At 43.3% G+C, this 12,871-nt stretch overlaps 1 protein-coding gene across 4 annotated transcripts in view; it reads left to right on the forward strand.

The window, feature by feature from the left end:
* Nucleotides 1-12,871, forward strand: part of SEC31B (SEC31 homolog B, COPII component) — a 38,570-nt gene that overhangs the window by 1,356 nt on the left and 24,343 nt on the right. For all 4 annotated transcript variants that reach the window (XM_087764003.1, XM_087764000.1, XM_087764001.1 and 1 more), the window contains exons 2-9: nucleotides 3,550-3,638; nucleotides 6,276-6,399; nucleotides 7,227-7,422; nucleotides 8,172-8,267; nucleotides 9,333-9,473; nucleotides 9,978-10,120; nucleotides 10,373-10,472; nucleotides 12,455-12,616. In XM_087764003.1, the coding sequence (XP_087620129.1) occupies nucleotides 3,560-3,638; nucleotides 6,276-6,399; nucleotides 7,227-7,422; nucleotides 8,172-8,267; nucleotides 9,333-9,473; nucleotides 9,978-10,120; nucleotides 10,373-10,472; nucleotides 12,455-12,616 (1,041 nt within the window). In that variant the 5' untranslated portion in view covers nucleotides 3,550-3,559. The remainder of the gene's footprint in view (nucleotides 1-3,549; nucleotides 3,639-6,275; nucleotides 6,400-7,226; nucleotides 7,423-8,171; nucleotides 8,268-9,332; nucleotides 9,474-9,977; nucleotides 10,121-10,372; nucleotides 10,473-12,454; nucleotides 12,617-12,871) is intronic.

The following is a 12,871-nucleotide window of genomic DNA, read 5'->3' on the forward strand; positions in this document are numbered from 1 at the left end:
TGGGCGGTGCAAGCAAGAGAAGGCCTCAGTAGAGTGATACCAGGGATGATTGTCATGGCAGCTTTGAGGGTCAATTAGCTGATATAACAACCACGGTCTTTTACAATGAACTCTAAAACTACAAGTATTCCAAGTTAACATAGGTGAGGAATTTTTGCCTCTGTCAGCATTGTTTGCATTGTCCATCGTGATTTGAGAACATGTGCTTTTACTTCTCACTGTTTAGCTGTGTGCTCTCCATTTCCCAGTGGTGGGGAGTGCTCGGACCTGCTGGGTTTTGCTTTGCAGCCACTGTTACCTTTTAAGGACACTGTGCAGGGAACCGTGGCTGGGGGAGGCTGCGGGGAAATGCTGCTTCTGTCCTGCGGCTCCCTTTGGGGCTGAGATTTGTTAATACGTTAGATCTGTGATCGGATATCTGTAGAAGGAGGTGGAAGACGAATTACCATGATTAATTAATTAGAGGTCCTGAGAAAAGCATGAGCTTTCTCAGAAGTCTTAGATGCTATTTTGGGAGGTGACAGCAGGTGGCAACCTCTCCCTAAAAATTCTCCTGTGGAAGAGTTGTGATTTTTTTCTCAGGCAGCCACAAGAGGTTGCTAAAGAAGGACTTTTTACTGCTTTAAGGATCGTGAGTCCTGTCCTGGATATAGACATGCACAGTGTATACAAGGCTCACTTCTCTAGGAGCAGGACTCAAATGAGGCTTCCCCCCCCCCCCCCCCTTCCAAACTCAGAGCCCACTGACTCAAGGAGGAGGTGCTGCTGCATCCTTGCAGAACCTCAGCTGCTATGGAGCTGAACTGTTAGGAGGTGCTTAAGAGATGGTGTGATACTGTGATCTTTTGGCTCCTTATGCATCTCCTGTGGGCCTTCTCAAGTCTGTTGGCACTGCTACTGCTTTGCCTTAAGGACCAGGGACACAGCATACGTGTTCGATACCTGTTCAGTCCAGCACTTCTGCAGTTGTTCTGTTGATACTGAGCCACTCTAAACGGTGCCCTTTTTGCTTTCCTATGTCTAGGTGAGTTACCACAGGCAAGACACTTCACCTTCACCTTCTGTCCTGGCTTACATTTGTGAAAAGAGAACAGTAACGTTGACTTTCTTATGCAAAATGCTCTGTTGACAAGAAAAGCTGGACAATTGATCAATACCGTTCTGCACATTTTTGTGGCTTATCTTTGTTTCCTTGTTAAATGTAAATTGTGCAGTCAGTCCAGCACAGAGGGTAAGGAGTGGGACCTTGTACCATTCACCTGGCTAAGTTTGTGATGGTTGCGCTCTTCATTGTTTCCTTACCGGTTAATTTACGAGAGGGAAGAGAGGTCCCTTGGCCATTGTCTAATAATGTTCGCAGGGGAGTTGCCCTCTTAAAAGCCAAGAAGCAGTAAGGCCTGTATGTACAGCCAGCTCCTACAACTGATGGATTGTAACTGGAGGAGGAAGAGGCAAGAAAGGGACTGGTGAGGAACGTACCGGCTGTCCTGCTCCCTGCTGTCAGTGGAGTCAGGTGGTGCCTTGTGCAGTGGGCTGCCGCTAACAGGTTCACCTGACTCCTCCTGGGGATATTTTCATTCCCCACTGACAATGAAGGGAGGAGACCTGGACAGTGCTCCTGCACTAGTATGGGAGGCAGATGAGTAGGTGCTGGAACTTCTTGGCAGAGAGAATGTGATGGAGCCCTAACGAGTACCCCGCAAAATATGTACCAGAAGATTGGAAAGTAAGCTTTAGAGGTCTGTTATGGTGATGAGAGGGAGATGACCTTTCCACCTCTGTTCCTAGGCTGCATGAGGAAATAGTTGCACTTATTGTATTGTACAAGAGTTCTTTTCAGATTCCTCTGGGCCTCAGCTAAGTTGGGATAAGGTTATGTGAGAATAGCAATAGGCAGTTTGAGCTTTGGGAGATACTGCTGCAGACTAATGCTAAAAAGCACTAAATAAATTTTCATCAAACAGCATATCCTGATAGTGCATGGGGGAGAGAGAGAATGTCCTTATCTTCTGACTGGTGGTGGAGAAGAAACCCTAAAAAGGGTGTGGAGTTATTAGCCAGGAGGTCCAAGCCCAAGAAGTAATGCTGACCAGATTTCCCCTTGTGTGGGCCTCAGGAGGCCATAGCTTCATATAAGCCACAAGATGACAGAAGGCTTTTCAAAACTGGGTGGCTTTTTTTTTGGATGGTTTGGCCAGGCTGTGGGCTGGCCACAGCAAGCTACCTTTATGAACTTGGTTACGAATAAACATCCATACTCTGGCCTGAGTAAGGCCAAACCCCAAAGCACTGACACTTGTAGCCCTGCATCTGAACAGAGGGCCGTGTGATGCAGCCCGTGATTTAACCATCAGCCCAGCTAACACGAACAGTGTCAAGGAACCAGGGGAGGTGAATCGGAGCGAGCTGGCAAGATGCAGAGTGTTTTGCTGTGCTGCCTGCTGACAGTTTTACTTTATTCAGCACGATGTCATCTGAGTGCATAGTTAGCAGCTCTGTTCAGCTAGAGTTAAAAGACTGCACTGCAGCCAAGCTTGAAAGGTTTAGGAACCGTTCATGAGAGTGGCCCCGCTAGCCTGTGAATGATACGTCCACACATCATTTATGTTGCTGACATGCCTAGAAAGCCTGGGCATAGTCTGGGATGGAGAGGTGCTGGGTGCTTTCTCCTCAGCAAGAATGGGAACCTACGTGGACCAATAATTTGTATTTATATTCAGTTTTGCAGCCTCCTGGCTGCCTGCTGTTGATGTTTGACTTTCAATTATCCTGCTACATTATTGCCCAACTAATCTCTCTCCAGTGACATGGGGAAGTTGTGTTCCCATTTTACAGGTGTCAGTTGATCTACCTAGAGTAAATAAAAAGAATTGTTGTCAGAGCTGAGATTGAAACCCAGTAATTACTTCTGGATTGCTGCTTCTCACCTTCTCCTACCATTTACAAACTCAAGCAGAAAGTCAAAGGATTTTTTCTTTTTGCTTCTCAGAGGAGTGAGAACAAAGTACATTAACTGAATTGGCACATGATAGCATTGCACTTTGTTTTCTGTTGCCACGTCACTTTTCTGCTTGGAATTTAGCCTGCCCTGAGATTCCTTCTGCTTCCTTTTTGCCTATGTATGTACTGACATCAGCTTGTTCAGAGAGAGCAACTTGTGCTTTGCAAATACATTTGTTTAAATTAATTTCTGCAGCTGATTTAAACCAGCCTGGACTGAAGACTTGAGTATGTTGTTTAACTTAGATCCCTTTCCTTTTTCTGAAACTCTCCTGTAATTGGAGTATATGAAAGAGAGAGCTATATTTGAAAGAAAATCTAGGGTCAGACAGCTGTGATTGTGGGTTTTTTTTTAATGAATTCTAAGATACCCTAATTCATTTCAGTAAAACTGTATTCACTACCTCAGGAAGTAGCAAGTAACTTCTCTCTATTGAGAGCAATTTGTTCTCGTGGTATCTTGGTAAGGGGGATATTTTGTTACTGATGTGATTAGTTTCATGTTGACTTTATCTGGCTATTCTAACCACTGTGTGAAATTTCTTCTAGAGCCTAGGAAATGAAGCTAAAGGAAATTGAGCGAACAGCTGTCCAGGCATGGAGTCCAGCAAACAACCACCCCATTTATCTAGCAACAGGTAAAGTTCTTCACAATTCATGAATATTAAAGTGTGAGTCACAGAGAGATTTTATGTAGAGTTGTATTGGTTTTAACTTTCAACAATTCCCACCTTCGTAATCTGGAAAACTTACAAGCAATATACCAAAAATATTACAGCCTTTATTTTTTTTAAAGTGACCGATAGAGGATTACTTTTATGTCCAACTTTGACACCTTTAAGGCCAATGATTTTTCAAAGGGTGAATACATGGCTTTTTTGATCTAACTTCTAATTAAGTCTGTATGAACTCCAACACCTGCTTGCTATTAAAAATAAAACAAAATGAGGTTACATAGTTGGTATGTCTGTGGGAAAAAAGAAGTTCATTCTAGTCATGTTCATTTAAGCTCACTTCTACTTTTGTTGGTCTCAGCCATTATCACGTGGCTTGACAATCAAATAATAGAAACCTCTTCTCCCTAATGTTGCCTGTTTTGGTTAACATTCAATTTTCAATACTTCTGCAAAACCCTGAATTTGCATTTTGTTGATATTATTCATTATTCACTATTGTTATAGTAATTTTATTTCCTGAAGCACAAAGTCAGCCTGTTCACTGAGTTGGCAGTAGGTGAGTTTAGTGTCTGTGTAGAATTGACAGCTTGGGTTGTTGTATTGGCTTTGCGTGGCAAGGTTTTGGTAGTGAGAGAGCTACAGAGGTGGCTTCTCTGAAAAGCTGCTAGAAGCTTCCCCTGTGTCTGATAAAGCCAATGCCAGCTGGCTCCAAAATGGACCTGCCGCTGTCCAAGGCCGAGCCCATCAGCGGCGGTGGTAGCTCCTCTGTGATAACATAGCTAAGAAAGGGGAAGAAAAAAAAACCTGCATGACAGCAACTGCAGCCAGAGAGAGGAGTGAGAATATGTGAGAGGAACAGCTCTGCAGGCAGCAAGGTCAGTGAAGAAGGAGGGGGAGGAGGTGCTCCAGGTGCCGGAGCAGAGATTCCCCTGCAGTCTGTGATGAAGAGCATGGTGAGGCAGGCTGTCCCCCTGCAGCCCATGGAGGTTAACGGTGGAGCAGATATCCACCTGCAGCCCATGGAGGACCCCACGCCACAGCAGGTGGATACCCAAAGGAGGCTTTGACCCCGTGGGGAGCCTGTGCTGGAGCAGGCTTCTGGCAGGACTTGTGACCCCACAGGAGACCCACACTGGAGTAGTCGGTTCCTGGGGGACTGCAGCCCATGGAAGGGGCCTGTGCTGGAGCAGTTCATGAATAACTGCAGCTCGTGGGAAGGACTCACATTGGAGAAGTTTGTGGAGGACTGTCTCCCATGGGAGGGACCCCACACTGCAGCAGGGGAAGAGTGTGAGGAGTCCTCCCCCTGAGGAGGAAGGAGTGGCAGAAACAATGTGTGATGAACTGACCGCAACCCCCATTTCCTGTCCCCCTGCGCCACTGGGAGGAAGGAGGTAGAGAAATTGGGAGTAAAGTTAAGCCCGGGAAGAAGGGAGGGGTCGGGGAAGGTGTTTTAAGATTTAGTTTTTATTTTCTCATTATTCTACTCTGATTTTTGATTGGTAATAAATTAAATTAATTTCCCCAAGTTGAGTCTGTTTTGCCCATGATGATAATTGCTGAGTGATCTCCCTGTCCTTATCTTGACCCATGAGCCTTTTGTTATATGTTTCTTTCCCCTGTCCAGCTGAGGAGGGGAGTGATAGAGCAGTTTTGGTGGGCACCTGGTGTCCAGCCAGAGTCAACCCATGACAGTTGTCTGCCCAACATGAGAACTAGTCAGCTCTGTCTCCTGCCTGGCCTGTGCAGCCCTGCCACGTTGTTTTGACTTTTTTACAGGGATGACTGTCAAAAGAAAGTGATGAAAGTTAACTGTTGCCTTAAAAGCAACATTACCCTTTTTGGGGTAGATAGTCTATTTTGTGTTTCTCTAATAAGACCAGAGTTTTGGTTGGACCAAAGGTCTTGGCTTCAATCTGCTTTAGATCAGAAACTGCATAGTTTCATAATTTGTACTGCTTTTTAATAGCCTCTTGGGCACTTTCTATGCCATAGGCAGTTACAAAGCATCCCTGTGGTAACTGGGTGACTATTTGCCTGGCAGTGTCCCATTAAGCAATATTAAATAAATTTTTAGCTTTTATTCTGTAAGCTAGGGAGAAGGAAGAAAGCCACCACTGTGTGACTGCTAGCTGTCTCTGGGTCGTTGGGATGTGCTTAGTTGGCTAAGGTTGAAGAACTTTAGCTGTAGGCTAGATTTAGAAGGAGCAGTATACAGAAGTATTTGGGATCATAATTGTAGCTGGGTTTCATGATGTGACTGCATTTGTAATTTAGATAAGGACTTAATATCAGAAGCTGTAGCTGCTTGGAAGAGGGTATATGAATTATATCTACCCCAGGACAGAAAGTTATTTGTGCAACAGTGACCCTGGTGCCCAGAATTTCTTGAAGAAGTTCTCACTTCTTTCAAAGTCTTTGTCATAATCATAATTGTTAGTTCCTCTTTCTGATGTGTTCAGACATACCCTCTCTTTGAATGGGCACACCACCAAGGTTGTGTTGACTATGAAGAATGGGTTTCCAGTGCCTTGCTCTTTTTGTATCTTGTGCTCTTGAAAAAAGTGCCCACTTGTGTTGCCCTTGTACTTCTGCTAGGAACATCTGCCCAGCAACTGGATGCATCCTTCAGTACAAATGCCACCTTGGAAATATTTGAGGTTGACTTCAGGGATCCCTCCCTGGACATGAAGCAGAAAGGAACGCTTCCTGCCTCAAACAGGTACTAGAGGCTCATACTGATGTATCGATCAGCGGAACTGAAAAGGGCTTTTCTGGTACAAGAAAGGAGAGGAGGAGATCATGTTTTCAGGGTATAAAGTGATCTTTTGGATCAGTTGACCTCTGTGTTCAAGAATTGAACATTTTTGTCGACACAAATTATGTTAGGTGTAAAAGTAGAGCAGTTGGACCATTGGAGAAATCTGAAAGGACTTATATGGTAGTCAGTCAGTAGAGTCATTCTGTATCATGTGAATTTGCTGGGGCTAATGATTTGCAATAAGGAGACTAGAGGCAGAGTGAAACTTATCTTCCAGCTTTTTAAGACAAGGTGATTTCTTAGGCTCATCAACGTGGGTGACATTTGCACCCAGTGTAAAACACAGCCTTGATTTCTAACTAGCAGATTTTAAAGGGGGTAAACATTTTTCGGGTAACAGCTCTGGAAAGGAAGGCATATAGTCCTCTAAGCTCATTTTCTATATAGTGTACATTAGAGGATTTCACCCACCAAATCCCGTATGAGGTCCTAAATGTTTTAAACAAACAAAACAAAAGAAACCCCCTCTTCCCTGAAAAAAAAAAAAAAAGGAGAGACAAGCTCTTCTTTGTAAGTTGCCTTTAAAAGTCTTTGGAAGGAAGCTCATTTCTTCTTTTGCATGCAAGAGCCACAGACCTGTTAAAAGGGAAATGGTTATTTAAGGTGCAGACTGACGCTTATGTTTGATGATAGGTCAGAACATGGATGTGGTTTTTGATAATGCAGAGGGTGTTTTGACTTCCACCAAATATTGTGGCCTACGCCAGCTTTATTTTCTTCTTTTTTAGGTTTCATAAGCTGATCTGGGGTAACTTTGGAAATGGGTCTCCAGAGTCCTCCGGAGTGATCATTGGTGGAGGGGATAATGGTGTACTGACAATGTACAGTGTGCACCGCATCTTGGCTTCAAAGAGCGAGCCTGTAATTGGGCAGACAGAGAAGCATTCAGGTCCTGTTCGAGCTCTTGACTTCAACCCTTTCCAGGTATGCAACATTAAGATACTTATAACCAAAGGAAAGTTAACCTCCATGTTAAAAAAAATAATCTGTTTTTCCCTCGTGTATAGAGATTTATAAACTGAAAGAACAGTGTTTAACTTGAAAGAGGCATGGTAGGTGTGACACAAGGCTGGTTTGGGACTCAGATTTGGGTTCTGTTACAGCTTTGCCACTGAATTCCCTTGTGACCTTGATCAAGTCTCTTAGCTCTCTGTAAAAACGTGTCTTGTAATACCGTTACATGTTAGACCATTACCCATTTGAAATCAGTACTTCTTTTTTTTTTATTTGATCAGTTGGTGTCTAATTCAGTGGAGCTCTGATCACACTTGAAGGGACTGCAACATAAGCAAGTAGTGAACAGCATACAAGTTCTTGTGGTAGCACAAAGGCAAATTGAAAGTTGTCTGCAGACCCTTGTGGGAAGCCTGCATCTTCTCAGAAGAAATGTCCTTGGCAGAGTTTCATGATAAGTAACAGCAGCCACCTGCACATGTAGCTTGCTAAACAAATTTTAAACAGGTCTGTACCATGGCACAGCTGGAGGGCACAGAGGCCAGAGAAGTGCTTGTTTATAATCCAGTTAGTATCTTTCTGCTTACCACTGGCTGTGAAATGCAGCTGCCACCTGACTTTGGAAGATTTTGGTTTTTTTTGCTTGTGTTTATTTTTAAGAAATCCGTCCTCTTTCCCTGTGAGCAGGAAACTCAGCTGAGCTTTTCTTTTTTCTACAGAGTAACCTTTTGGCTTCTGGAGCCAATGATTCTGAAATTTTCATCTGGGACTTGAATAACTTCAGTGTGCCTATGACTCCAGGGGCTAAATCACAGGTAAACGAGTTTTCCTCTGTGCAATACCGCTGCAGTTTTGTATTTCAGTAGAAAAGGCAAAAAGATGTGGATGTGTGGAGTCATCCCGGTCTAGTCAGTCTGTGAAGGGGGAATGACCTTGATGTCTGTCAGGAGACAGATGAATAGAAGTGACTGATCGGCTTCATTCTGGGGAGGTGGAAAGAGTGTTGTAAAGGGAGGGGAGGTAGGCTGACAAGCTCTGGAAGGATGCACGTTGCATGGATGGGTAAGCTTTTTGTGGATTTGAATCAAGTAACTGACCAGTTTATCTTGTGATCCAGCTGAGGCATGTGTGATGGATTAAGAAGGTTAAGGACCTTCTCTGAGGAATGAATTTATTTCAGGCTTCAGCTGAAGCTTTTCATATCTCATGAAAGTAATATCCCTAGCAGAGCCAGTGAGCCATTTAATGCATCTTGGCTATTACTCCCAGATAATGTTTCCTGAGTTTGAAGAGGAAGAAGCTTCTGATCTTCTGGTGCTGATTATGTTATTCAGGACAATCAACTCCTGAAAGTGGAAAAAACATAGTAAACTTGCCTAAAAGCAGGCCAAATTTTTCCTCCAATAAGCCTCCCATTTGTTTCCTTGCCTATCTCTTGCATTGAGATAGATACAGTAATGACAATTAGCCTTGAATGCTTCATCTTTTTCCATCTCACTGCACTCCTGAAATGTTGCACAAGGTCATGTTTCCATTTAAGTTCACCTCAGGAGTCAGGGTAGAAGCATCTATGTTCTCTCAGCTGCAGTTCTGTCTGGACTGATTTATAACACATTTGGCCAATGCAGAATCCAGTGTCTGCTCCCGAAATGCAAAGATGCTTTTCCAGGTGACATTCCCCTATAGAATTTGACTGTCCACTGTACACTCTGAGTAAAGTAGTCTGGTCAGTGCTGCTGATATTTCTAGTTAGTTGATCAGTGATTGAAGAGAGGACCTATATTTCATCAAATTCCTTAGTTAAGCTAGTGACAGAATCCTGTGATTAGTGTTCCCTCAACATGGGGATAATGGATGTGTGGCCTTTCCTGTCTTGGTAGCCTCATGAAGACATCAGTGTGGTGTCCTGGAATCGGCAGGTGCAGCATATCCTGTCCTCCGCTCACCCCAGCGGCAAGGCTGTGGTTTGGGACCTGAGGAAGAATGAGCCTATCATCAAAGTCAGTGACCACAGCAACAGAGTGAGTGGAGGAAAGGTTCTGATTCTAACTAGCTTACAACATGCCACATATGACTGCAAAGCGGTGACAAAAGCTCTTGGGATCAAGTGTTTTTATTGTGGGAGCTCTTGGGACTAGTTCTCTTGGAGCTGTAGCGTCAAAGCACCTCTCTCTTTTTTTCCCTGATGAAATGGAGAAACAAGACCTCTAGCTGTTCCTGAAATTAAGGCACCCTTGCGTTCAATTTCTATGTTCACACCTCATTTATGAGAAGCCTCCTGCATTTTAATCCCAGCTGTCTTCCTAAGTCAACTTTGAACTAGTCTGTCAACTTCTGTATGGTTAGTGGGTTTTTTGCTGTGTAGAGAAGGTGGAAGTACTTGCTTCCCACAGCAAGACATTGCTAGACTTGCTTAATGTCAAGCATTGTAGGCAAGTTAAGTGCAAATGATGTGGCTCTCGGCCGTTTGTGCTACTGCCAGCTTGCTTTGCTGAATTTTCAGCCTATGCTATTTTTGTCCCTAGATGCATTGCTCAGGAATGGCCTGGCATCCAGAAGTTGCAACCCAGTTAGTCCTTTCCTCTGAGGATGACCGCTTGCCAGTGATCCAAATATGGGACTTGCGTTTTGCTACCTCTCCTTTGAGCCAGCTGGAAGGGCACACGAGGTGAGGGCCTGCTTGTTGTGTTGCCTTTTCAAGGATCTCCATCTTTAAAAGGCAGACATCTGGGAGACCGGACTTAGGGGAACTATGATGTTTTGCTATGTCTGCTTTGTTTCACAGATAAATCTGCTTGAAGGTAGAGATGAGAACTAGCATTTCTAAGCCTAAATGCTGGTGCATGCTGCTTTCTTGGTGACAGGGTGAGAGAGTGGACTGGGTATGAAATATGACTGATTTCTTTCTGATCTATTTTAGGGGAGTTCTCTCTGTCTCTTGGTGCCAGGCTGACCCTGAACTGCTATTGAGTAGCGCCAAAGACAACCGGATCTTGTGCTGGAACCCAAGTATGGGGGAGGTACATAACCACAGCTATAAGTACACATGGTCTGCTTTATAGAGTTGTGTGCTATGCTATGTGTGTGTCCCTTTGTATCTGTGTGGAGTGCCAATGTAATTTCCTCCAGTACGTCTTCTGCACTCTTCCTGTCTGGAGTGAATGAAAGTGTTGTCCATACCCAGACTGAAAACAACAGAGACGGGCAGAGATTTTCTCTGATATATCTGTGTCCAGAGATCATAGAGGGAAGAAAGCTTTAACTAAAACCTAGTTTCAGCTAGTTATGATTACTCTTGCTATGTTCACACATGTAGTGTTCTCTGTGTCCATTTGCTTCTTCTTCTTCCTTCTCCTAGGGTAGTAGGTTTTTTGTGGGGAAACTTGAAGGAGAATGAGGAGCATTTGTTAGGGTCATTGAGAGGAGAACAATGTAATTAAATATGTGTGTAAACTTTATTTGTAGTACAGTGGTTTCACATGTATGTGCTTATCTAGTCATGTATCTCAAAATTACCATCTTTGAAATATTAGGTATCACCTGAATTAAAACAGGACTGTGTAAAAAATTTTTCTGCACACCTACTCATTCAATGCTGAATTTCTGGATAAAACTGAATTTTGAACTTTGAACAAAATTCGTGCAGTTGATCTTGATGATAGCATGGGGAAAGTACTCTAACAATACTGAACAAAGTCCAGCTGGGAGCCCCAGGCTGGATTCATTTCATGGGACAGTTTCACTTAGCTGACCATCTTTGCCTTGGAGGCATGGAAAAAAATTAATCCATTTTCATAAAATGCATGAAATGCTGCTGTTATGGTTTCATAGGATTTGATGCTCACTTTGTACAGATGTTTACTGGTTAGAAGAGAATCAGACTCTGAAATGTTCTGATGTCTAATTTTTACAAAATTCTTTTCACTGTGTTTTAATGGAAGAATTTAAAAAAACAGTTTTAATGCAGCTGGCTCATCTTTATGCGTGCTGCTGTAGATTTGCAGAGTCCAAATTCAAGTTAGACATTTATGCATAAACTATTGTTAGGGGTTTCTTCTTGACTTGTACCAATGAAGAGAAAATTTTCAGGTGATACAAAAATTGGGAAGGTTTTCAGTAGTAAGGGCTGTACGGTTATACAGAATGCCTGATCTGGTTGGTTTGGGGAAGGGGTTGGTTTCTTTGTTTTTTTGGGGATATTTGGGGGCTTGGGGGGGATATTTTTTTTCAACTTAGCAATCTAGATTTTAATATAAGTAAATGCAAGGTTTTATATCTGGGAACAGAAAATGCAGATCGTGTTCCCACAGAGACGGAAGCTGTGATTCTCTGTGCTTTGTGCCTGTGAGGCATAAAGGAAATCTCTTCATTTTACAAACTGGAGGTTCAAAGTCAAGGTTGTGTTAGCGAGTTGCCCAACATCATGCAGGAAGTCTGTGACTGGGCCGTGAATTGAACTTCGGATTTTTGAGTGCTGGACCAAAAACTTTTTGGCTGCAATATCCTTCATAGTTCATCTGCAACTATTGCAGTCCTCTTTTGTTGCTCCACTTTTTTCTGTAGGATTTTATTTTCTTTGTCAAATCTGGTATTCCAGACTGTTCTTTCTGTTTACATGTTCTTGCTCTTGACACCTTCTTGCCTTTTGGCTTCTGTTTTTCTTGTGTTGTTTTCTGGTGTGTCTCCCTTGGTTAACAGCAGGTGCGACGATACTACCTTGATATAGTCATACTTGGAAAGCAGAGCAAAAGTGACCTGTTGCTTTTGGATTTTGTTCTACAATCAGAATCCTATTGTATAGCAACTTTCTGCGGCTTTCTGCTGTTTGGGCTCAATGTGGTATAACTCAGTTGCAAATGCATCCTTCAAGAAGCAAAAATGAGACATTTGTATATAATGGTGATATGTAAATAAAGTGTGACATGCTTGCTGTGGACAAGTAATCTGGGGAAAGCAGGGGACTATTCCTGTTGTGCTTCTTCCTTCTCTCTTTCTGTGATAGGTGGTTTACGAGTTGCCCATTCGGAGTCAGTGGTGCTTTGATGTCCAGTGGTGTCCTAGGAATCCTTCAGTTTTCTCTGCTGCCACTTTTGATGGGTGGATCAACATTTATTCTGTTATGGGTGGGAACTTAGAAGCTCAGCAGAAGACACAGGCTGACAAGGTAAAGTCCTATGAACATGTTATGGCTTGACAGATTGGCAGTTACTCACCTGACTTTTGAAAGCATTAGAAGCACACATGTATAACAGTATGATTTTTAAGCAACGCAGTCTGTCCCACCCACCAGGATGTATAGCTGTGTGGTGTGGGAACCAGAAGCTACCTGTGCGGGGACTTAATATCCACCGAGTCCCAAAGGGTCTACATTGCTTCTTGACAAAGGTGTCTCAGTAGTTCTTGTAAAATTCATTAAAGT

This window comes from Nipponia nippon, unplaced genomic scaffold, assembly GCF_047370975.1.
Source record: "Nipponia nippon isolate SJK-2023a ecotype South Korea unplaced genomic scaffold, ASM4737097v1 scaffold_3, whole genome shotgun sequence".
Classification (NCBI taxonomy): Eukaryota; Metazoa; Chordata; class Aves; order Pelecaniformes; family Threskiornithidae; genus Nipponia; species Nipponia nippon.